Below are 22,642 nucleotides of genomic sequence, written 5' to 3'. Positions count from 1 at the left end.
ATCCCATACTGTGCAGTATTTGATGTCATTTGAAATATATAGTGCATATTAAACTTCTCAAATCACACAATTTGATTGTGTGGCACATGAATAGCAGCTGCCTTATTAACTCATTTGGATTTCATTACCCTCTGACAATACTCAGATGTACCTCTCATCTGCCCTCCCAGAACATGTCACAAACTGCCTTTCTATCATTTCTAATTGTATTTCCATTCCCCGGCCCCCCATTAGTATTCCTCCTCCATCTATCTCCTATCTATTACCCTAACCCCTCAAACTCGCTGACTTGGAGTTATTTCCAACTCTGGTGTTAGCTTTTCTTCCCACGTCCAGTTTGTCTCCAAATCCTGTAACTTCCACCTCAAAAATGTTGCCCGCATTCACTCTTTTTTTAAACTCAAATTCTAACGAAAGCACTTGTTCATATACTCATAATTTCCCAAGTTGACTATTAAAACTCACTCATCGGCTTTTCAAATACCCACAATGCCCCTCTTCAGTCTGTAATAAATTCTGGTCCCAGGCTCATCTTCCTGACTGACCGCCACTCCCACACCTCAACTCTGTGTTGAGCACTTTACATTGACTTCCTGTACTCTTCAGGATCCAGTACAAACACTACCCTGCAAAGCCCTGACTCACTCCACTGCCCCACTAATTATCGTCTTTACACAACAAATACAACTTTTTTTGTCACTTTCGGTCTGCGCACAACCATTTCCTGACAACTCTTATCTGCATGACTTTTAAAGGTCTGCTTCATTTTTTGGGAATTTTCTACCTTGTGCCATGAGACTGTCTCCTAGCCTTCAGTCCTTTAAGAAGTCACTAAAAACAAACCTCTTTCAAAAGCTTACCATCTTCCTGGGTGATGCTCCTCTCACTACAATTGCCCTCCTATGTTCCTTCGCCTGCAAAGCCACACACCACTTTTACTAGCTTCACAGTTTGTAAGCTCGTTTGAGTGAGGCTTTCCTCACTTCTTGTTTCAGTAAATATTTATACATCAATTACTTGTTCTCAATTACCCCATTCTACAATTGTAAATCACTGCGGATTATGTTTGAAGATACATAAATGCTAGTAATTATAATAATACTAATTTTCAATCCAAAAAGAGCACAAGAGAATACTGAGAACAAACAACAACTCAAATAGATCGATCTAATACTATGCCTGTCTAATCATCCTATGTCTGTGTGCCTTTTTTTTTTTTTTTTTTTTTTTTTTTAACTAATTTGTAGCAAAATGACGGGACTGTGTTTTCAGCCAGCCAGGACTGAGGTAACCGAGAATCACACAGGCTCAATCAATGTTAACAGAATATCATTCATGTTGTGAACTGTCATATTGAATGCTTGGTGATGATAAAGGTATCTTTCTGCATAGTCCTATCTAAGGTCAAATAAAGAACGTCAAGGTCGCTGCTGATAATTGTGCTTGTTAATTAATTAAGTGCGTGCATTCGGATGCTTATTACAAGTATTTGCAGAAGGGGGATATGTACTAATGGTAGATTGCAAATTGAAATGCTAGTCATAATTATGAAAATATAATGCTGACCTGTCTCATTCATATTTATAACCTGTATTTCAATTTGTGACTGTTACTACCTATTAGTACCAACTGCATTCTGCAAATGGTGGTCACAATTTGTTGGTCATATAACAGAAGGGAGATAGAAAAGCAGCGTTTCTCCACTGCCTTCCATAGAATCATTACTTCAAACTAATTGGACTTCAAACATCTACTAACATAATATGACATTACTATCAGAATGTGTAAAAAAATAAAAAAAAACTGAGGGTGGTAAGGATCCTGCTCAAACTTACATTCTAGATTGAATGTGCTTTTATTTTATTTAAATGTCTATGTACCAGGACACGTTTACCTAATATGCAATAAAAAAACATTTGGACTTTTTATAAGGACTTACTATATATATTTTGCGGTAGTGTATATTATTATCTCTTTACACACTGCTTACATATGTCCTACTTTTATTTTATTTTACTATTATCGTTTTAATACATTTTCTACTGTTACCTAGATTCTGCTTTTGGAGTATTTTCGAAGACAGTTACTGGCACCCCAACGTTGATCATATAGAGCCTGGCACAGCTCTACATTTATTTCAAAGAAAGAACCTTGCTGTTACCATTAGACGCAATTATTGGGAAGTATACCCACACAAGTGTCACATTGGGTGTTGTATTGATGTGGTAATTGCATTATCACTTATGTAAAATACATTACATGATCTACTGTAATGCAGGGGTTTCTGCCTTCTTATAGCAGCTAATATGTTAGGAGGTTGCACAGAGATGCTCTCTGTGCAGCATCATTCCCCATGAAAAGACAAACACTTACCACATCCATTTTTTTAGACTACAGGATAAGGCCCTAAATCATGATCAATAGCTTTTCATAAAGTGCCGGGCTGTAATGTCCTGAGAGACTTGAACCCTGATAGAGAAACCCTCCATGTTCAAGAAAAGCCAAATTGTGTGGCTTTTAGTCAATAAAAATAAAAATTAAATGATTCTAATAAAAATTGAGCTTCTGAGACTTTACTATTCGCTTTCTGAAATCATTCTAAATAGATTTCTAACCTCATGAAGCGATAACCTCTAACCACTTCCCTGTACTTGAAACCCTCATGCTTGCAATGTATACAGTTCTACCGTTCAATCATATCAGTTCCATAGCTCTGGCGTGACTAATAATCTAACCATACCCCTTCCTGCACTCACGATGTGGGGGGGGGGGGGGGGAGCATTAGCAGCTACTGGCTGAATAGGCACTGTGCCAGGCAATATTACACACAGACTCTATTTCAATGTTTCCATGTGCAGAAAATGAAACTAAATATTATTGCATAAAAACCCTGTATTCGTTTTGGTAATACTCACATATCACACTATTGTCCCAATGCTACCCATTGTTTCCTGATCATATTTTTACTTTGCATTTGTTAAATAATTCTCAAGAATCTGCGATTCATAATCTTAAATTCACATTGCTCTCTGGCAATACTGCTCTGTAATTATTGCCTATTCTACTCTTATACTTTTTCATATTTTTTGATATTCATAAACCTTTATGTATTTCAAACCTATGCCTTCTCCATTTACATTTATAGTAAAATATACTGTATATTATAAGCCTTACTGAGAGCAAGAACAGTCTCAATGGTTACCATAAAAGATCATCATTTAATTCCATTAGGACTACGGTTTAGCAAATATGTTATCATGATTGTACTAATATTCGTTCTGAAAGGGTTATCGAGACTCAAAATTTAAACTCACCAACTAGCCAATGATAAATTGAAATCCAGCTCGTATAAGAGTCAGGATCCTTGGTGCTATTTGATAGCAGCAGTTTAATAACAGTGGCTGCAGGGTTGGTGTATGTGCCTATCAAGGATGAAAACATGCATTGCACCAGTTTAAAGCTCTGCAGAGGCTGTAGAAAACTGCTGTCAGCCTACTGCCCTAATGCAATTCAGACAACATGCAGGAAGTAGATCAAATGCTGCAACAAACATCCTGCATACCTCCAGAAAGGCTGAATATTTATAGGCGGACAGATCACATTATGTTTCTCCTGACTCCACATGCAGGTGCACAGAGGCAAAGTTAATAATAAAGTAGCTCCTTAACGTAGAGCCACTGTCCATACATCTACCCCTTCCATTGCCATATATCCTGTAGAAAGAGGGGCTTTGCCTTCACCAATAACTTTTTGATCTGACCAGTATCAAAGCACTTTGAGTGACTTATTATTTAAATTCTTCAGGCCCATCAACATGTCAATGTTGCGGTGGTAGCAGATGTGCTTAGCATGGTCTTCAAAGGCGAAATACAGCTTCAACAAGTGGATCATTTGGATCTTTTCACCTTTTCTGAAGTAGCAGTGCCATAAATCCTGGACTATACATTGGCATTGAGTACTTTAATTGTCCAAATAAGCTTTAACTAAGCTCCCTCTCTCGTGTCACATTACTCTTGAATCTACTTTTGGGCACTCACCTACAATCCCACCACCAATATACTACTATTAACTCCTTCCCTATTTAAAGTAAATGTATCTTTCATAGTTATTTTGAAGCATGGCTGCTAACACTGCACAACACCTTTAATGGGCTACTACACATAGGCATGTTTTGAAGCACCATCCAGTGTTGCACTGCATCAGGATGTGAGATTTATATAATTTCAAGTAACTATATACCAGGCTCTGGCACATAACAGGACAACATATTTAAACTTTGCTATTCTAAACCATGCTCAAATTGAGACCTCTAAATTTCAACAGTCATGACAACGACTACTTGCTTTAACCTATTGATCACCCACTGATAACTCTCCCAGAGGCAGAGAATAAAAATGCTTTTTAAATTTCTCAATAAAAAGTATGTAAGGTGAAACTTCCTTATGTAATTGTCTGATTTCAGATTCCTTTTACCTCAAAATTAGCTGTAAACCTCATATTCAGAACATTTAAACATTTATATAATTTTTGTTAGTTGACACATCAACATTTAAATACTCTCATACACTCTCCACACTCCTACCTTTAAACATTTACCCTAATATTACATCCAAACTGCAAAGTAAACTGTATTTGAATAAACATGGATTGGTGATTTTACTCCCAGCATACTCAAATGCCTCTTTGACCTTTCTCTTTCTTACCTGCAACCTCTTTACAATGTGATTCACTTCCTCTTCCACCTCTCCATCACTTCCAGCAATTGGTCGCAGTCCCAGTTTACCTGCTCGTCCATAGTACAGGTCTAGACCTCCTTTTGAAGAGTAAGTCCACCCCAATACATCCCGGCATGAGCAATGGAAGCACACTGCTCCCTCTTTTTCTTTTTTTGCATCTACCAAAACCAACATTTCAGATGATATTCCAAGTAAATACATTCCCTCAGGGATAAAAGAGCTCAAGACTCTAACAGACCACACTAGAGCCCCAGGACTGTGGAATTCTGGAGGTATGGTATATGTCCAGCGAGGGCCCTTTCCAGCCTTCTCACTTGGACCAGTACTGCCAGCTCTGTCCCGTTTTTTTGAAAGACCTAATATGGCTAGCTTGGAAGAGCAAGAGTCCAGGGTAGCTGTAGTAGCATGGTCACGAGCCAAGTCCCTCAGGTATTCTTCTCTGGTTCGTGTTGCCATGGCCAAAAATTTCCCCCCACGTTCAGCTGCATTCTCGCCATTTACTGCCTTCGAGAGCAGAAAGTCTCTGAGTTCAGGTGACCTGCGAAAGTATGTGGTAGGCAAAACAGGGCCAAATGATTGTGTGTCAGCAGTTCGGCTAATGGCCACACTATAGGAAGTGTGAGGAGTGCAGGGATTGTGGGCATGAACCACCAGGAAGACGTGCTGAAAGTGAGAGCGAATAGTTTTGGGGGTGAAAGGATGGGCTCCAGGTTCTTGAAAAACAATAGTCACAATATCATTGCCAATGTGCCTCTTTCGAAGAAGCTTAAGAAAAAAAAACAAGAAATGTTATTAGAAGTAAAGAACTTGCACAACGTCAAGATTTAACTAGAAGAGAAATCCTCATGCAATGTCAGCTTGATGGATGTCAGCCTTTTTTCCGTTTATTTTATTACGCAACTATGTTGTTTGGTAATAACTACATTTTGTAAACAAAACTGATGTGTGGTTTTACAACAGGATTAGCACTGTATCTTAAATGATACAAATCAAATATACGTAACAAACAAAGATTTACAAATTAAAATAAGGAAGATAACATACATAAAGTGTGTTATTAAAAAAGAGTGCTTTTAAATGGGATTAAGGAAACAAAATAATATATGGTGTAAACATAATTAATAAAAAGCCGGTAAAAATTACGCAGTTGTACTGTTTTGTTAAGGTACTTTATAGGGAGCCTCTGTATAAGGGTGCCTATGAGTGCTGTTACCTGCTGACTGTTGCTTGCTGTGTACGGAAGCATTGTCGAAACATGGAACATAATCTCATAGTCTTGATATCGGGTGTAAAGTGAGTGTGTACCCGTGCTATCAGCTGTGGAGAAGGAAGAAAATATTTTGTATGCATTTTATTATCTGTGTATCATTATGAAATGTTCAAACCTCTGCACACACATTCAAGATGTGCCATACCATAGAGTCAACTGTGAGTGCAAAAAATAACACAAATTCTATAGATAAATAACTAATAAAACAGATTCATATTATCATTCTAAATATTTAGAAAAGGCTGTGGCATGGCATATTTTGATTTTATCAGCAAGTTTAAGAGAAATCAATTATTTTCAATAGAAGTGACCTACAATTTAAAACGATTCCTACTTTTGTTATCCAGCTGTGCCCGGTACTTGTCAAATCCCTTGAGTCTGACTTCATCCCCCAAAAGACTTAAAAACTCATTGAAAGCTGGTCCAGCTGTCTCGTTGTTATACATCTCCTCCTCAGAGCTCTGCCCAGCTCGACAGTACAAGACACCTATTTTTCTCTGAAAGTTGAGCTACAACCAAAAAGAGACAAAATTAAAAAAAACTTATAGAACTCAAACATATAGACATGGTGATGTGTGTACAATAATATATAGAAGAGTAGACGTTTACACTTTGAATAGCAATTTTCCCATATACTTCAAAAGAGGAATTGCTATTCAGTAAGCGCAGTAGACCTTCACTCTGCTAGGTGAATCCGGCGCTTTGTGTGTTTGTCCATCTATCTTATTAAAGCTCACTTTTCTATGGTGTGCATCGTACATATCTAACCACTGCGTCTGTGTTTCTTTTTCTGGACTTAGTCCATATTTACTTCCTCTTTTAGACAGAGCTCTGGTTGTTGCTTCCTCCCTTGCTATTTTCTATCTACTATTCACCAGCAGACATTGTCTTTAGTTTATGGGAAATACAACATCCTACATTGATAAAGCCTGAAAGGAGCTATTTTACTTATTGTTAAATTATTATATTTAGGTTTTGTTTGGTCCAATTATATAATCAATGAGATACACCATGTATGGCAGTCTGTGTTTACAGGAACACCCCAAGCACAATAGCCACTATTTAACGTATATTAAGCTATACTGTGATATTTTATTAACAATTAAACCGCTAAACACTTTGTACAAATAGTTTAAACTTCCTCATTAAACAAAGAGGCAGCTTTGTGTGTAGTGGTCATGATGCTTGCAGTGTTCTTTTTAAAGGGACACTATAGTCACCAGAACAACTACAGCTTATTGAATTTGTTCTGGTGAGTAGAATCATTATCGTCAGGCCATTTTGCTGTAAACACTGTCCTTTCAGAGAAAATGCAGTGTTTACATTACAGCCTATTGATAACTTCACTGGCCACTCCTCAGATAGCTGTTAGAGATCCTTCCTGGGTCATGGATGCCTAAAATGCATCCAAACATTCAGTGTCTCCTCCCTCTGCATGCAGACACTGAACTTTCCTCATAGAGATTCATTGATTCAATTAATCTCTATGAGGAGATGCTGATTGGCCAGGGCCGTGTTTGAATCATGCTGGCTCTGCCCTTGATCTGCCTCTTTGTCAGTCTCAGCCAATCCTATGGGGAAGCACTGTGATTGGATCAGGCCACCACCTCTAATGATGTCAGCAGACTGCTTGTTTTTCTGAGTCTAACGGCATGCAGAGTTAGAGCTTCAGGCTTGAATACAGTAAGATTTTTTACTATATTTATGGAGGCATGAAGGGCCCAGGGGGGCTAGATGGTGGTGTTAACACTATAGGGTCAGGAATACATGTTTGTGTTCCTGACCCTAGTTATCATTTAACTAGTCTACTAGAATTATATTACATTCTAGACTTTGTTGCCTACTTCTTTAAAAAAAAACAAAAAAAAAAACACACATTCTATCTGAAGCAACATCATGACACAAGCTTGCAATATTCCACCTCTGCTTTTCCATCAGCCCCTTAGGATGAAGTTTGTTCTTCATGCCTCACTACATGCCCACTTGACCCTACCTCTTCATATCTAATACATTATTTGTCTACCACCCTCACTACTGCTCTTACTCACATCTTCAACCTATCTTTTTCTAACGGTTCATTCCCATCCTCTTTCAAACATGACAAAGGTTACTTAAGAAACCCCATTTGACCCTAACTCTCCTGCAAACTACCACATAATATCACTGCTTCCACTAACATCAAAAACTCCTGGAAAAACGAGTCTACAACCACTTAACCCACTTCCTGTACTCAAATTCCCTGCTTGACCCTTACAATCTGGTTTCTTCCCACATCATTCAACTGAGACTGCCCCCACCAAGCTTATTATATACCTTATTTATGATAAAAGTAACGGCCACTACTCTATATTTATCTTTCTTGACCTCTCAGCTGTCCTCACATTTGATTATTATCATCTCCTCCTATAGACTCTCAACTCAGTTGGTCTATGCAATACTGCTCTCTTTTGGATCTACTATTATCTTTATAATAAGTTCTTTTCTGTGTCGTTTACTGGCGACTCCTATTCAGTGCCTTTGTCAGTTGGAGTATCTTTTGGCTTTATCTTGGGTCATCTACTCATATCAATTTATAATTCCTCATGCTATGGCTGTTTAGAGCTGACGAGATTCAGATCTACCTCTCTATGCCTGAGCTCTCTCCCTCTGTTGTTTCTCTTGTCAGAGACTGTTTATCTGGCAATTCTTAAATAAAAAATCAATAGTTTCAAGAATAAGCTCCTTCTAGTTCCCCTGTCTAGCACTAGAAATCTACACCAATTTCTGACTTGCTTTTTCTCATCTCGACTACTGCAATAACCTGCTGTCTCCCACTTCCCCCCCCTTTAGCCCATCCAAATGCTAGACTAACCCACCTTACTAGTTGCCCTTATTTACTGCGCCTCTCTGCAAGTACCTTCACTGATTCCCTATTCACAGCAGAATTAAATTGCCTGAAGGGAATGATTATACTCACCAGAACAAATACACTAAGCTGTAGTTGTTCTGGTGACTAAAAGTGTCCTTTTAAGCAACTTGAGAATCGGAAAGATTAAGTGGCAGATGAAAGTCTTCATGGGTGGGGACCTGGGGGGGACATTAGGTCCCCCCCATTATTGATTTCATTAGCCGCCCACTCGCCGCTCATGGGTGGGTACCAAGGGGGTAATTAGGTCACCCCTTTAATTTATTAGGGTCCCCACCCGCCGCTCATGGGTGGGGACATTAGGGCCCCCGTTTATATTAATAGCCCGTGGGTCACGGGTTTAGTTATGTGTGTTCCCCACCATGGGGGTACGGGGGGACGTGGGCCAGGTCCCCCTTATTTTACTAGCGACTGGGCAGCAATTGAACTACTTTCAATTACTTCCTCCCTCGGGCTATCACAGTGGGCTAATTCTCCCACCCATGTAGCTGGCAATACCCTCAACCTCATTTTCTCTTATGCATGTATAGTATCTAATATCTGCAACACTCAATTTCTTCTCTCTGATCACCACCTCTTATCGATTGCTTTCAAGTATCCCCTCACCCAACAACCTTAGCCTAAACCCCCTCAACTCAGGAGGAACCTTAAATCTATTGACCTCCAGCAGTTGTCAGCTGATATTGATTCACAACTGCTATTCATCCCTTCCCTCTCCTGTCCCTCACTGGCCATCTCCACATATAACATTACCCTCACCTGTGCCTTGAACGCTGTAGCCCCGCTCCAAGCATGCACCTCAAGGAGGACACGCTGAAGGCTCCTGGAGTAAGTCTTGCACCCAGGCAGACTATCTCCATTATAGATTCATATTGTGTTCATACAGCGCAGGCCTTGCCTTGCCTTCACCAAACAGTCATACGTTTCCTTTCTCATGAGTTCATGCTCCCGCAATCCCAGCATCGCTTTGACACCTTTAACTCTCTTCTTCGCCCTGCTGTTGCCACCCCCCAAACTAGCCTTACAGCCGATAACTTTGCATGCTATTTTACTGACAAGATTGAACAGCTAAGGAAAGATTTCTCCCCACCTTGCCGTTCTCTTTCTCAACCACATGTAGATCATGCCTTTCCTACCCTTCAGACTTTCTCCCGGCTACTGAACAAGAGGTGTCTGCGCTTCTCCTTTCTTCTCGCCCCACCCCTTGCCCGCTCGATCCTGTCCCATCTCACCTTCCTTAACACACATCTTCAACTGCTCTCTCTCTTCTGGCGTTGTCCCTTCTGACCTTAAACATGCCACTGTAGTACCTTTTCTGAAAAAAAAAAATCTCTCGACCCATCCTCCCCCTCTATCATCCCATATCCCTGCTCCCTTTTTCCTAAAAACTTCTGGAAAGACGTGTCTTTACCCGTATGTCTCACTTCCTCAATTCTTCCTCTCTCCTTGACCCTCTTCAATGTGGCTTCCGCCCTCTCCACTCTACTGAGACTGCTGTTATCAAAGTTACTAACGACCTAATCGCAGCTAAATCAAAAGGTCACTACTCCATACTAATTCTTCTTGACCTCCCTGCTGCCTTTGACACAGTTGACCATGCTCTCCTTCTTCAAACTCTTCAATCACTCGGTTTCTGTGACTCTATCCTCTTGTGGTTTTCCTCTTATCTCTTCCATCGCTCATTCAGTGTCTCCTTTTCTAATGTTACCTCCTCCCCTCATCCTGTCTTGGTTGGAGTCCCCCAAGGCTCTGTCCTTCTATTTTCTCTTTATACTGCCTCTCTTGGCAAAGTATTACCTCATTTGGATTCCACTACCACCCAGATATATCTCTCCTCCACGGACCTCTCCCGTGCCGTCCTGCAACATGTAACTGCTTGCCTTTCTTCCATCTCTGACTGGATGTCCTCCCGCTTTCTGAAACTCGATCTCTCTAAAACTGAGCTCCTTGTCTTTCCTCCTCCTAATACTGATCCTCCTCTTTCGCTCTCCCTTCACGCTGTCTTGGTGTCACACTTGATTCTGGCCTCACCTTTGAGTATGTTGCCAAATTCTGTAGATTCCATCTTAAAAACATAGCCTGCATCCACCCCTTTCTTACGCAAGATGCTACTAAGGAGCTTGTCTATGCTCTAGTAATTTCCCGCATGGATTATTGTAACCCTCTCCTAATTGGTCTTCCCAAAAGCCGTGTTGCCCCACTACAGTCTGTAATGAATGCTGCCGCCAGACAGATTTTCCTCTCTAGTCGGTCCTCTCACACCTCCCCTCTCTGTCAGTCCTTACATTGGCTTCCTGTATCCTATAAGAGTCCATTCAAAGTGCTAACCCATACCTATAAAGCGCTGAACAATTCTAGCCCCTCTTATATATCTTCACAGATCCATAGGTATGCCCCTTCTCCGTCTCTCCGCTCTGCCCGTGGCCTTCTCCTGTCCGCTGCTTGCACCCATACGGCAAACCCGCGCTTGCAGGACTTCTTGCGGGAGGCTCCCTTCCTATGGAATAGCCTGCCTACCACCATCAGACTCTCCCCTACTCTTCAATCCTTTAAGAAGTGCCTTAAAGCCCCTCTCTTTAGGAAAGCTTGTGGCCTCCCAGAGTAACTTACATCACATACCTGTCCCTTACTCTCTCCTAAAGGGCAGCACTTTACTCTCTCCTCCAGCTCTGCTTCACTCCCACCTTATTTGATTGCTATTTCCTGTCCTAATGTGTTTTATACCCCACCTCCTATAGACTTTAAGCTCGTTGAGCAGAGTCCTCTTCAACCTATCGTTCCTGTAAGTTTTCTTGTAATTGTCTTATTTATAGTTAAATCCCCTCTCATAATTTTGTAAAGCGCTACGGAAACTGTTGGCGCTATATAAATGGCAATAATAATGTGGCCATCAAGTTCAGACTTCCTCACATTTGTTTTTTGATGTTGATCCAAAAGAAGGCAAAAAATGCAGTTTGAAGCACTTCCAATTTTTGCCAATGGATAGGAGAAATACTAGGTCCCTCCCATTTAAAAATGACCATGGGTGGGAGCAGGGAGACATTATGATGTCCCCCAAATTTTCTCTTATTTACTCACACCCACCCACAGGTGGGGCAGGAGGGTGGACCCATTAATTTGCTTACTTTGCCCCAGACGGTCTGGACCCGGGGGCATTCCCACCACATGTGTCCGTACGTGCCTCTATGTCCGCATAGTCTCTGCACATGCACAGCTAACTTTCTGTGAAAGGATCTGTGAAGCAGAATCCTATCAGAAGGAATTTTATTCACACATCTACACCACAACAGAATGGGGCGGATTACACTACACAGACCAATGGGTGGCAGAGTTAGGTGTGACTCTGGAAGGCACGGACTGGAAGGACATCTGGGAGGCCAACGGGCGAACCTCTATGTGTGTTATGATGCAAGAACAGTCGTACAAAATGATGTTCGGGTGGTATACCACCCCAGTTAAGCTCTATCACATGCACAAAACACCGACTGACCAATGCTGGAGACTATGCGGACATAGAGGCACGTATGGACACTTGTGGTGGGAGTGCCCCCGGGTCCAGACCCTCTGGGGCAAAATGAGCGAATTAATGACGAACATCTTTCAAAAACCAGTGCCACCTGACCCATGGGTATTTTTACTATCCAGACCGCTCGACTGGTGGCCAAGATCAGAAAAAAAACTGATCCATAAAATTACTCTGGCAACCAGAAGAGCAATAGCTCAGTCTCGGCTAAGCACTGAGGTACCTACCATCCATACTGTACTACTGAAACTTTAAGATACCTATTTAATGAACAAGCTGACTGCCCAAGTAAGAGGGACATTAAATCCTTTCACCAAGGTATGGGAGCCATGGGAATCCTTCGCTAACTAGTCAACTTACACAATAGTGCATGGACGGGGCCGGCGGTACACTATTTTGTCTCCTCACCCTAACCACTGTTCTCCTTTCCTATCTCCCTCCTACCATTCTTTCTTTCTCTTCATACTCTTTCTTTCCGGATGGGAATATCTCCAGAACGTAAAATAAAACTACCTGAGGGGTGGATACTCTGGTTACGACACAGCACATCTCAAAAGTGGTGGCTGACTATCCAAACACAACCCCAAAAACACCAATTCACTAGCAAATGGGTATAGAGGCATGCTCTAGCAACAAATGCTCCACTTAAGCTTACCGCTTCTTTCATATGTGATTGTGCTGTAATGTCACTCACTACCTTTTGTTGTTTGTACGGACTGTATTGTATACAAAAAACCCTTACTGATACTACTTAATGTTTTATGTTCATGTAATCCATCCACTGTCATTATGTAATGCCCTATCTACTACTCAAGTCTAAATAAAAAATGAAAAAAAAAAGTCCAGTCTTTACCTATAAAGCACTTTAGAAAAGTGCTGTAACCTACATATGCTATTAAGGGTTTTATAAGGTTCATGGAATTCCCTTCCTCGGCCAATTAGACTTCCTCAGACTATTCATAAGAAAAATGCACCTCTTATGATTTATCAACAATTCACTTCTCTCCTCTGGCACATTCACCCTTACTGTAGTCAAAAACTGTTTACAAAACTATGCTTTATAATACATTTGTCATCCATTTTTACCTGGAACAAAATGTACTCTTGCTTTTATCAGTTGTGTAAATGTACAACATTACTCCTTTAGATTGATGGATTAGGGTTCAAACTTTGAACTTATTTTTAAGTTGTATAAACCCTATGGAAAATGTTGGAGCTTTATGAGTAATAACAATATTTAGCCCATATTTTTTCAAAAACACCATGCATCAAACAATAATTTTATAGCATTTTTATATTAGGAAAACTCTTTTCTATCCTGCTTTTTTAGGGGACAATAAAGAACCTCATGACAAAAAAAATAAACAATCCATAAAAAAAAATATATAAAAAAAAATGGATATTTTAGATTTGATACTTGAAAAAGTAAACACATGGGATTGTGCTAAAGAAACAAATAATTCCAGAGCTTTATTGCAAGTGATTTTTGAGAAACATATTTCCCAGAATACATGTGTCTTCATATCACAAAACAAATATGAGCTAATTAAGGGCTAAGTAAAACCCTTTTATGACCAACAGAGCTTTTTAGACATTGCTGGAACAAATGTAAAAAAATATAAAAAAAATAGATAAGGAACCCTGAATACTAGTGCGGGCCTCAGCTGGTATCCTGTTTTTGTTCCTGTATATTACATTGATACTTTGACATATGTTTCTGATATCTGTTTCTAGATCCATTGCTTGCCGAATTATTCTTTTGATTGGTGATCTATTGCTTCAAAGCTCTGCTGAATAGGCTGGTAATCTGTTGCACACAGGACTGTTTTTTTTAAGCCTAGCAGTCTATTCTACATAAAGTGCAGTCATCATTTCTAATATTTTTTTTTCATAATCACATTTTTATGATTTATTTTCTAGATGTTATAACCCACTTCTGCACTTCTATTAGGCCCATTACGTAATTTTTTAAAACTGGTACCCAAACCTGCACTTTATATTAAAGAGAGTGTAATTACCCTGTTTTTTATTGTGTTTTTGTCAATGCCTTACTAACCAGAGAATGACATCGCACACTGCTGCTATGTCTGCTATATTTTTTTTACGACGAACCTTGATCATTTCATGATCTAGCAACCCTGTCTAACCCTGTGGCATTATGTATTATATTGTTTGTTATATTTCATGTAAAGTTTCTAACACAAAGACCCTCTTATACTGAAGAGTGCTACAGAAAAAAATAAAAAATAAATAACCATTCAACATGGCAACATTTACTCTGTCAAAATATTAAAGCGCACCCCTACTAACATCACTACTACCAGCTCCAGTCTAGAACTGCTTACATCATCAGTGAACTAGAGAGGTGAATCAATATGGCAAATAGGAGTATCATACTACTCCATTAAAGCACAATCTGAAATGAACTCTCAGCATATTCACTCAAACTTCAGTAGCTTAGAGCACACCTCGCTAGCTTAATTTCCTCTACTACATGCCAGCCCTGTGCCCTACATACATTATCTAAGCACGTCTTGACCTTATTTACAGTGACCTCTTCCAGTGCCTGCTCAGTAAACAGTAATCTGCTTTCATGTCCATTGCCACATTTGCAGCTGCCTTCTCAGATCTAGTATCTTAAGATTCCAAGCAGGTAACTTGCTCATGATTTCCACAGTGGTATAGGTTCTGGGAAACCTCGTCCAGTAAAGCATACACCAGGCAAATTAAATACGGTATGGCATATTTCGGTACGCTGCCACTTATATTATTGTACGGTTACAAACATTCTAAATCTAAATATATTTAGAAATCTGAGGAGGGAGCTTTGAACAATACTGAGGGGTATCGTACATGGCCATTTTTGGTAACCTCAATATATTTTGTTCCATTTGGTTAAAATACAGATCATTCTTTCAACCACTTAATTTATCTTCACTTCTGGTCTGAAAACATCCAGTCTGACTAACCAAACTGCATTCAGTATTACTCAGTAACTTACCCACATCCTCTAGTGCTTTGCAATACATAAACAAAACTATGAAGATGTAGTTCTACTTAAAGAAATGAAGATGAACTTTTAAATATTAAGGGGGAACTTTAGGAGGGGAATTAAACAAAAATAAGACCGGAATACTAAAAGAAAAAATGACAGTGCCTATTGAAGAGCACAGAATGTGGATTCAAATATACACTGAACAAAATTATAAATACAACACTTTTGTTTTTGCCCCCATTTTTCATGTGCTGAAATTAAAGATCTAAGACTTTTTTTTATGTACACAAAAGGCCTATTTCTCTCAAATATTGTTCACAAATCTTTCTAAATCTGTGTTAGTGAGCACTTCTCCTTTGCCGAGATAATCCATCCACCTCACAGGTGTGGCCTATCAAGATGCTGATTAGACAGCATGATTATTGCAAAAGTGTACCTTAGGCTGCCCATAATAAATGGCCTCTCTAAAATGTGCAGTTTTACTGTATGGAGGGGGGGGGGGGGGGGGAGGGGAAGTGGGGTCTAAAAAAACAGTCAGTATCTGGTGTGACCACAATGTGCCTCACGCAGTGCAACACATCTCCTTCACATATTCGCAGGACCTGGAACACGCGAATATCCCAAACATGCTCAATGGGTGACATGTCCGGTGGGTATGCTGGCCATTCAAGAACTGGGATGTTTTCAGCTTCCAGGAATTGTGTACAGATCCTTGCAACATGGGGCTGTGCATTATCATGCTGCAAATGAGGTGATGGTCGTGGATGAATGGCACAATAGTGGGCCTCGGGATCTCATTACGGTATCTCTGTGCATTCAAAATGCCATCAATAAAATGCACCTGTGTTCGTTGTCCATAACATACGCCTGCCCTTACCATAACCCCACCAATACAGGAAAACTGCACATTTTAGAGTGACCTTTTATTGTGGCCAGCCTAAGGCACACTTTTGCAATAATCATGCTGTATATTCAGCATCTTGATATACCACACCTGTGAGGTGGATGGTTTATCTCAGCAAAGGAGAAGTGCTCACTAACACAGATTTGAGAACAATATTTGAGAGAAACAGGCCTTTTGTGTACATAGAAAAAGCCTTAGATCTTTGAGTTCAGCTCATGAAAAATGGGGGCAAAAACAAAAGTGTTGCGTTTATAATTTTGTTCAGTGTACATAAGCTGACAAAACATAAACACCTTGCGTAAATGTTTGAAGAAAATGGTTTTAAAAATCTATTTATTTAAAACGACCATGGATACCAAAATACATGCCAACGAAATACAATAAAGTCTCACTCACCCCCTGCTCATCTAACTTGAGTAACGTGTCTGGCACCTTGGGAGAATTGGATGCCAAACGCAGACATTGCAGGCTGACTTCTGGAACAACATATTCAAGCAATTTCTTTGGAGAGATGGCTCTTGAGGAGTTTGTTCGGATTGTTGGCGGAAATGCTTCTTCAAGAATAGATCCACGGAGAGTTTTTAACTTTAAACAGAGAACACACACATTAACAAGAAGCCATAACGAAATGAGATGCAGAAAATTGCAACATGTTGCTTACAGAGTCTCTTTAAGATGAAACCAAGAGGAAATAACGCATGATATTTCATTCTGGACAACTTTTATAAAAGAAAGCCTTATCTTTATCGAAAAGGCCAAAATGTCTAATAATAGTGGATGCAATAAATCAAAAAGGTGTAAGCGCTTGACAAAGAAGGAAACATTGCTTACCTCTGTAGTACGGAAAACTATTCGGTAATTGTACTGAATACTTTGTGGTCCCTCTCTCTCATCACGCCGTAAGCTTATAGCAACAGGTCCCAAACGTTCATCAATCCCAAAAAAGTTCTGATGCTCTGAGAAGGAAAATAAATATAGAGTATATGGATTCAAAAATAAACAAACCAAAAAATTATAAAGGTTAATACAGAAGTTGTCTTTTAAGTGCATTTTACAAATGTTGGAAACAGAAAAGCTGGCACGTAAAGATAGGAAGCATAACAGCAAAGTAAGTATGAACTAAAATACAAATACTGTAAAACCTTCCACATGTTTTGGAAGTTAGTCCCAAATCTTAGAAATATCTAAACACATGAAAATATTTTAACTCAAATTAATCCCTTGTAAAGTTGGATATTTATAGTTTTTTTTCCACTATAGTGAGAATTGAAAGTGAATTTAAGTTTAAAATAGCTGAACTGGAAACATTCTCTAAGTCAGCTATGCTTTCAGTTCTGCTACTGAAATACAAACGTGTATTCCTGACACTATAGTTCTAAAATAACAGTTTAGGTCACCGATTCCCCTTATCACCGGTTAAAAAGGTGAGTTACCCCACCTTTTTCCAGCACCATGCGAGTATGTCGTGGCTGGCTTAACCCATGCTCCACCACCTTGGCTGAGATCATCAAACATGATGATCTCAAGTTTGAAGACTTGAATCAATGCATCTCTATGAGGAATGTTCATCGCCTCCATGCAAAGCGTGGAAACGCTGAATGCACCTCTGGTGGCCGTCTGAGTGACTGTCACTAGAGGTGTTCCTAGGCAGTAATGTAAATTGTGCCTTTTCTCTGAAAAGGCAGTGTTTACATTGAAGAGCCTGCAGGGACATGCAGTAAACACCAAAACAACTACATTAGGCTGTAGTTGTTCCGGTGACTACAGTGTCCCTTTAAATTCCCTTTGAATTCTCACTTTAGTGAATAACCCTGTTAGTATTTTTATTAACATTTGTCATTTTGCTATGAGCATTTTCTCTTATATCTATGAGACAAAATTAATATTACAAATGTCACAACATAAACAAAGCATAGAACAGAAAGAACATATACAACCAGCCTAAAATGGTTTAAAGAGAAACATTTAAAAAATGTAATATTACGAACCTTTGCCGCAAAAATATTTTCGATAATATAATGCTCCCAGATCTTGATACTCCACAAAGTAGCTACTGTCTCTCATTCTTTCCCTAGCTTCTTCCAGCACAGATACAGCTGCATTAGGACCCCTCACAGGAGAGGTGATGTGAGGACTGTGCAAAGTAAAAGAAGTGCAGAAATTCCATCCTGGGTCCTTTTGTCCATCAAAGCTTTCTCCAGCTATTTCGTTGCGAAAATAGGGACAACTGAGGAGAAGCTCGTTGTCCTTTCCATCACCTGGATCTCCTGGCTCCTCAGGCGATGACAAAGATCTTCTTGGTGATGAAGTACAAGTTCTAAGCTGCGAGGCTGCTGAAGCTCCACTCCTAACATTTTTTCGACTTTCAGATTCACCTTTTCGAAAAGGATCAAACAGTATGCTTTGAACATCATGGTGAGCAAAACTCTTGGGTCGTTGGGCTACCGGACATCCTTCAGGGGGCTTTTCTTTAGCCTCTTGGGCCGGCGGCCCCTGACTGATCCCAGCCAGTCCCAGCAACAGGAATGGATCCTTGAAACGTATGGCAGATGGGCTACTGGTTCCTTTTTCCCTGGGATCTGGATCAGATTCTGAAAGAGAACGTCCCCCTCCGTTGTGTTTACTGTTCCCTGTAGCTATTAAAGATTTTGACTCACGAGGACTCTTGTGAGGGGAGGATCGGGTTGGGGGATGGCGCAGTTTACGCACAAAGAGGTCATCGGACTGCATTTCATGAGAAGGGACTCATTGGTAATGTTAAATTGTTGGCTTCGCCATGTCGCCTGTCTGAAGTTTCCAATTCTGTTCAGTTTTCTTTGGGATATTGTATACTCTCTTTCTCGTCCTTTTGTTGTTCAGCTGCTTTACTTTTCTTGCTTGCTTTTATCTGTTTAAGTTGCTGAGTGTATCTCTCCTTTACTTCCCTGTCTACTGTATTTCACTGTTCAGCTGTCTGTCTCTTTGTAACCTATTACTTTTTGACTATGTCACGGCACATGACTAATTTCTTTGTTGTTTTTCATTTCACTGTCTATGCCTTTAATCATTTATTGACAACATATATTTTAAACGTCTCTCTTATTCTTTGATTGGTTGATACTGTATGCGTTCTTGCTAGTTTTTCACTTTTCACAGTTTGCTTGCCTCGCTCAATAGTTCCTCTTGAAATTCTTTTACTTGAACCACTTAATCAATTACATCTTCTGTTGGTTTTTCTTCACCTGATCAGTTTAATTCTAAATTCCTTTGAACCTTGTATGTCGTTTTGTGACTCATGGCAGTAATACAGGATTTCAGATACAATCTTTATCTACCCCATTAAGGATAATGCAGTAGTTTTCATAATCTCAACTGATTGACAGAGATCACTCAATGTATCCTAGTCTGCAAAAAGAAAGAAATTAGGAAAATTATTAATTTCTAATTACGCTGGACACAGATAGTTTGATAACCCTTTGAAAACAAGTGGGTATATGAATATATCACTTTGCAGTTCCTTGCAGACAGTTATCCTAGTCCCATATTGTAATTAAAAATAAATTGCAAGTCGAAGATATACTAATTCTCTATATTCTGTAGGTCATGCTTAGGGCAGTAGCTACAGACATACTACTCAGCAAGCCCATAAGAAAATTGGTTAATGTAGAGGATTGCCAAAATGGTAGCTCTTAATGTTTTGTAATCCTTAAATGGACACTGTAGTCACCAGAACAACTACAGCTTAATGGCGTTTTTTTCTGGTGAGTATAATCATTCCCTTAAGGCATTTTCATGCAAACACCGCCTTTTCAGTGCCTTTAAACTGAACTGTGTAAGAAAATCAGAATGAGAGTGAAATGTTAGTGGTATGAAATTATTTGGTCATCTAATAGTAGAGCTGTGAACTAGTTCAGTGCCAGAGAGGGGAGAAGAATTTGCACTATTGTAAATTAGGAACACTATAGGGTCAGGAAAACAAGCATGTATTCCTGACACTATAGTGGTAAAACCACAATCTAGTCCCCCTGCAGCATCGTAACACGGCTGTGTGATACAAAAGTGAATACAAATCCTGGGCGGCCATGTGTTCCCTATTTATTGTTAATAAGTATGTAGGGGTTTAGAAAAATACCCCTCTGTCTCATTAGAGATTTATTTGCCTGAAGCTGAGGGAAGCAAGGTAAATTGTTAGTGTAGGACCCACCTATTAGGTTTGCTTTGACGTGGCAGGTGGGGTTGCATCTAATGGCCAGAGGGAGTTACTAAACAACCTCCATTTATTCAAATATGCATAGGGATTTGGGCTTGTGTGCAGGTAACTCTTTGTTCTCTGTTTTTTATTGTAGGTATCTAAGTATGTTCTATATTGCCTGCATTAATGGTATTTATAGCATTCATTTAGCATTGCACAATATTAAGTGCATCCTTTCCTGGTAGCTTTGCCTCTTTCTGTTTCCTACACATTATTTTAGCTTTATGTATGATGCATACGGCTCAAACAAATGTTTTTTTTTAAAAAATCTAGCATAACAAATAAACATTTGATCGTTAAAACAATAGAAGCTCAGAAAATCGAATAGGAAGGAAACCGGAATTGAGAAAAAAAAAATGTACCTTAAAAAAGAGACAGTTACAGAGCGATTGTTTAACGTGACAGCTTGTGTAGGGGACTTTTTCGGCCCGGAGAGAGCGTGAGATATGAAAGCACAGAGGAGGCTGTGGTCCCTGAGTGGTATAGAGGTGAAGAGGAACTGAAATTGTTGCAAAATAAGGAAGCAGCCCCATACAGTGTCTGAGTGAAGTCATACCATAACGAGACTTTAAAATAGATACTACATTTTTCTGTCAGACAGGGAACCAGTGGTAAGGGTAATGGGGTCCGTAAGGCTGAGTACAGGTCCCATGATAACCTCAAAAATAATGTAACAAGAGACCACATCCTATTTGGATGTCTGAGCACCCCCATTTCATTTTAGAATACTGTCTAATTTTTTCTCTGGAGTATCTAGCTACACGTTTCTGTGAATAATTTATTCTCTTCTAAATATCAGACAAATATATCTCAATAAATATGAGTTTAGTCATTAAACTGAATCTCTGTGAAATGACAGTGAACAGAAATGCCGCTTAGCTGTGAAGACCTTCTGTTGCTTACTAGTAAAAACTATGTTCCCCATCCGTTTAAATAATTTATTTATTTTCCCCACTTTCTTGGATTCTCCCACCTTTATTGGACTATATGTCCCCTTATTCACTGCTAGCCAAGTGATGAAGAAAAATATGGGAATTGTAGTTAAAACAGATGAAGGGCAAATGTTGCTCATCTCTGCTCTAGAATATGCAAAGTTATACTGTAAACATATTTTTTGTCAATTTAGCTTGTTATAGTTAATAACCCTTTTATATATGCTTGTCACTTTTTGTCATACATACATGCCTTGCGGAATTGATAAAACAGGGAGGCCTGAAAGAGATTTGTCAGCACGGAACAGAATTTGCTCAGGGTAATGCACTATTGATAGCCTGAATTTTAGTGGATTAAATCCGAATGGCAAAATGTGGACAAGAATTGATGAACTGCAAAAAAATCTACATTTTTTCTTATCACAGCGTGGCTATTTTAACCTAGATTTTGCCATTCAGATTTAGGCCTTGATTTATTATTTTTGGATAGGCTTTTCAAATAATCTAATATTTTTGGATAAACTTTTTAAATATTAAAATATCAAATTATTGAATCATTATAAAAATATATTCAAAAATATCAAATTATTTGAAAATCTTATCAAGGAATATTAAATAGAGGTCTTATTTTGCTAAAATTCAGTGTAGAGTGAATAATAGTGGTAGAAGAGGAGAAAGAAAGAGATTTTCTTGTACCGTATCTCCATGTGATGCACCATTTGCAAACAGGCAGCCATTGGATACAAAAAACAATCAATACAAGGTAAAGTATTACAACCTTGCGCTTTTTACCATTGGGTATTACATACCACAAATGTACGCAATGCAGTACTTATCTTAAAAGAATATGAATATTTGCTCTGTGACAACATATTACAGTCCTCTATAAAATGGCCAAAGATATCACACATATAAATGTTTATCAGTCTGAAAGGAACAGAACATCCGGCTCATAAAACGAGAGACTACATTTTTATTTCTACTTGCTATTTGTAAAGACCCTATAGGAATATGCAAACTACATGACAGCAGATGTGATTTTAACTCCATTCTGTCATATTTGAAGAATATTTATATGAACATTGCCGAACAAAGTGGCATGTACAGGATTTTACGTTCCATGGGAAATGGATCCTTATAGGGTTA

At 39.2% G+C, this 22,642-nt stretch overlaps 1 protein-coding gene across 2 annotated transcripts in view; it reads right to left on the bottom strand.

Moving 5' to 3' along the window:
* The window catches only part of SIPA1 (signal-induced proliferation-associated 1), a 59,787-nt gene that overhangs the window by 20,456 nt on the left and 16,689 nt on the right, over positions 1-22,642 (bottom strand). For both annotated transcript variants that reach the window (XM_063437806.1, XM_063437805.1), the window contains exons 2-7: positions 18,322-19,717; positions 17,165-17,289; positions 16,730-16,918; positions 6,341-6,515; positions 5,950-6,053; positions 4,704-5,501 (exon numbers count right to left, since the gene is read on the bottom strand). In XM_063437806.1, the coding sequence (XP_063293876.1) occupies positions 4,704-5,501; positions 5,950-6,053; positions 6,341-6,515; positions 16,730-16,918; positions 17,165-17,289; positions 18,322-19,063 (2,133 nt within the window). In that variant the 5' untranslated portion in view covers positions 19,064-19,717. The remainder of the gene's footprint in view (positions 1-4,703; positions 5,502-5,949; positions 6,054-6,340; positions 6,516-16,729; positions 16,919-17,164; positions 17,290-18,321; positions 19,718-22,642) is intronic.

Source organism: Pelobates fuscus, chromosome 12, assembly GCF_036172605.1.
Source record: "Pelobates fuscus isolate aPelFus1 chromosome 12, aPelFus1.pri, whole genome shotgun sequence".
NCBI lineage: Eukaryota > Metazoa > Chordata > Amphibia > Anura > Pelobatidae > Pelobates > Pelobates fuscus.
Note: the sequence above shows the minus strand (reverse complement) of the source record. Positions and strands in the feature narration are given on the sequence as shown.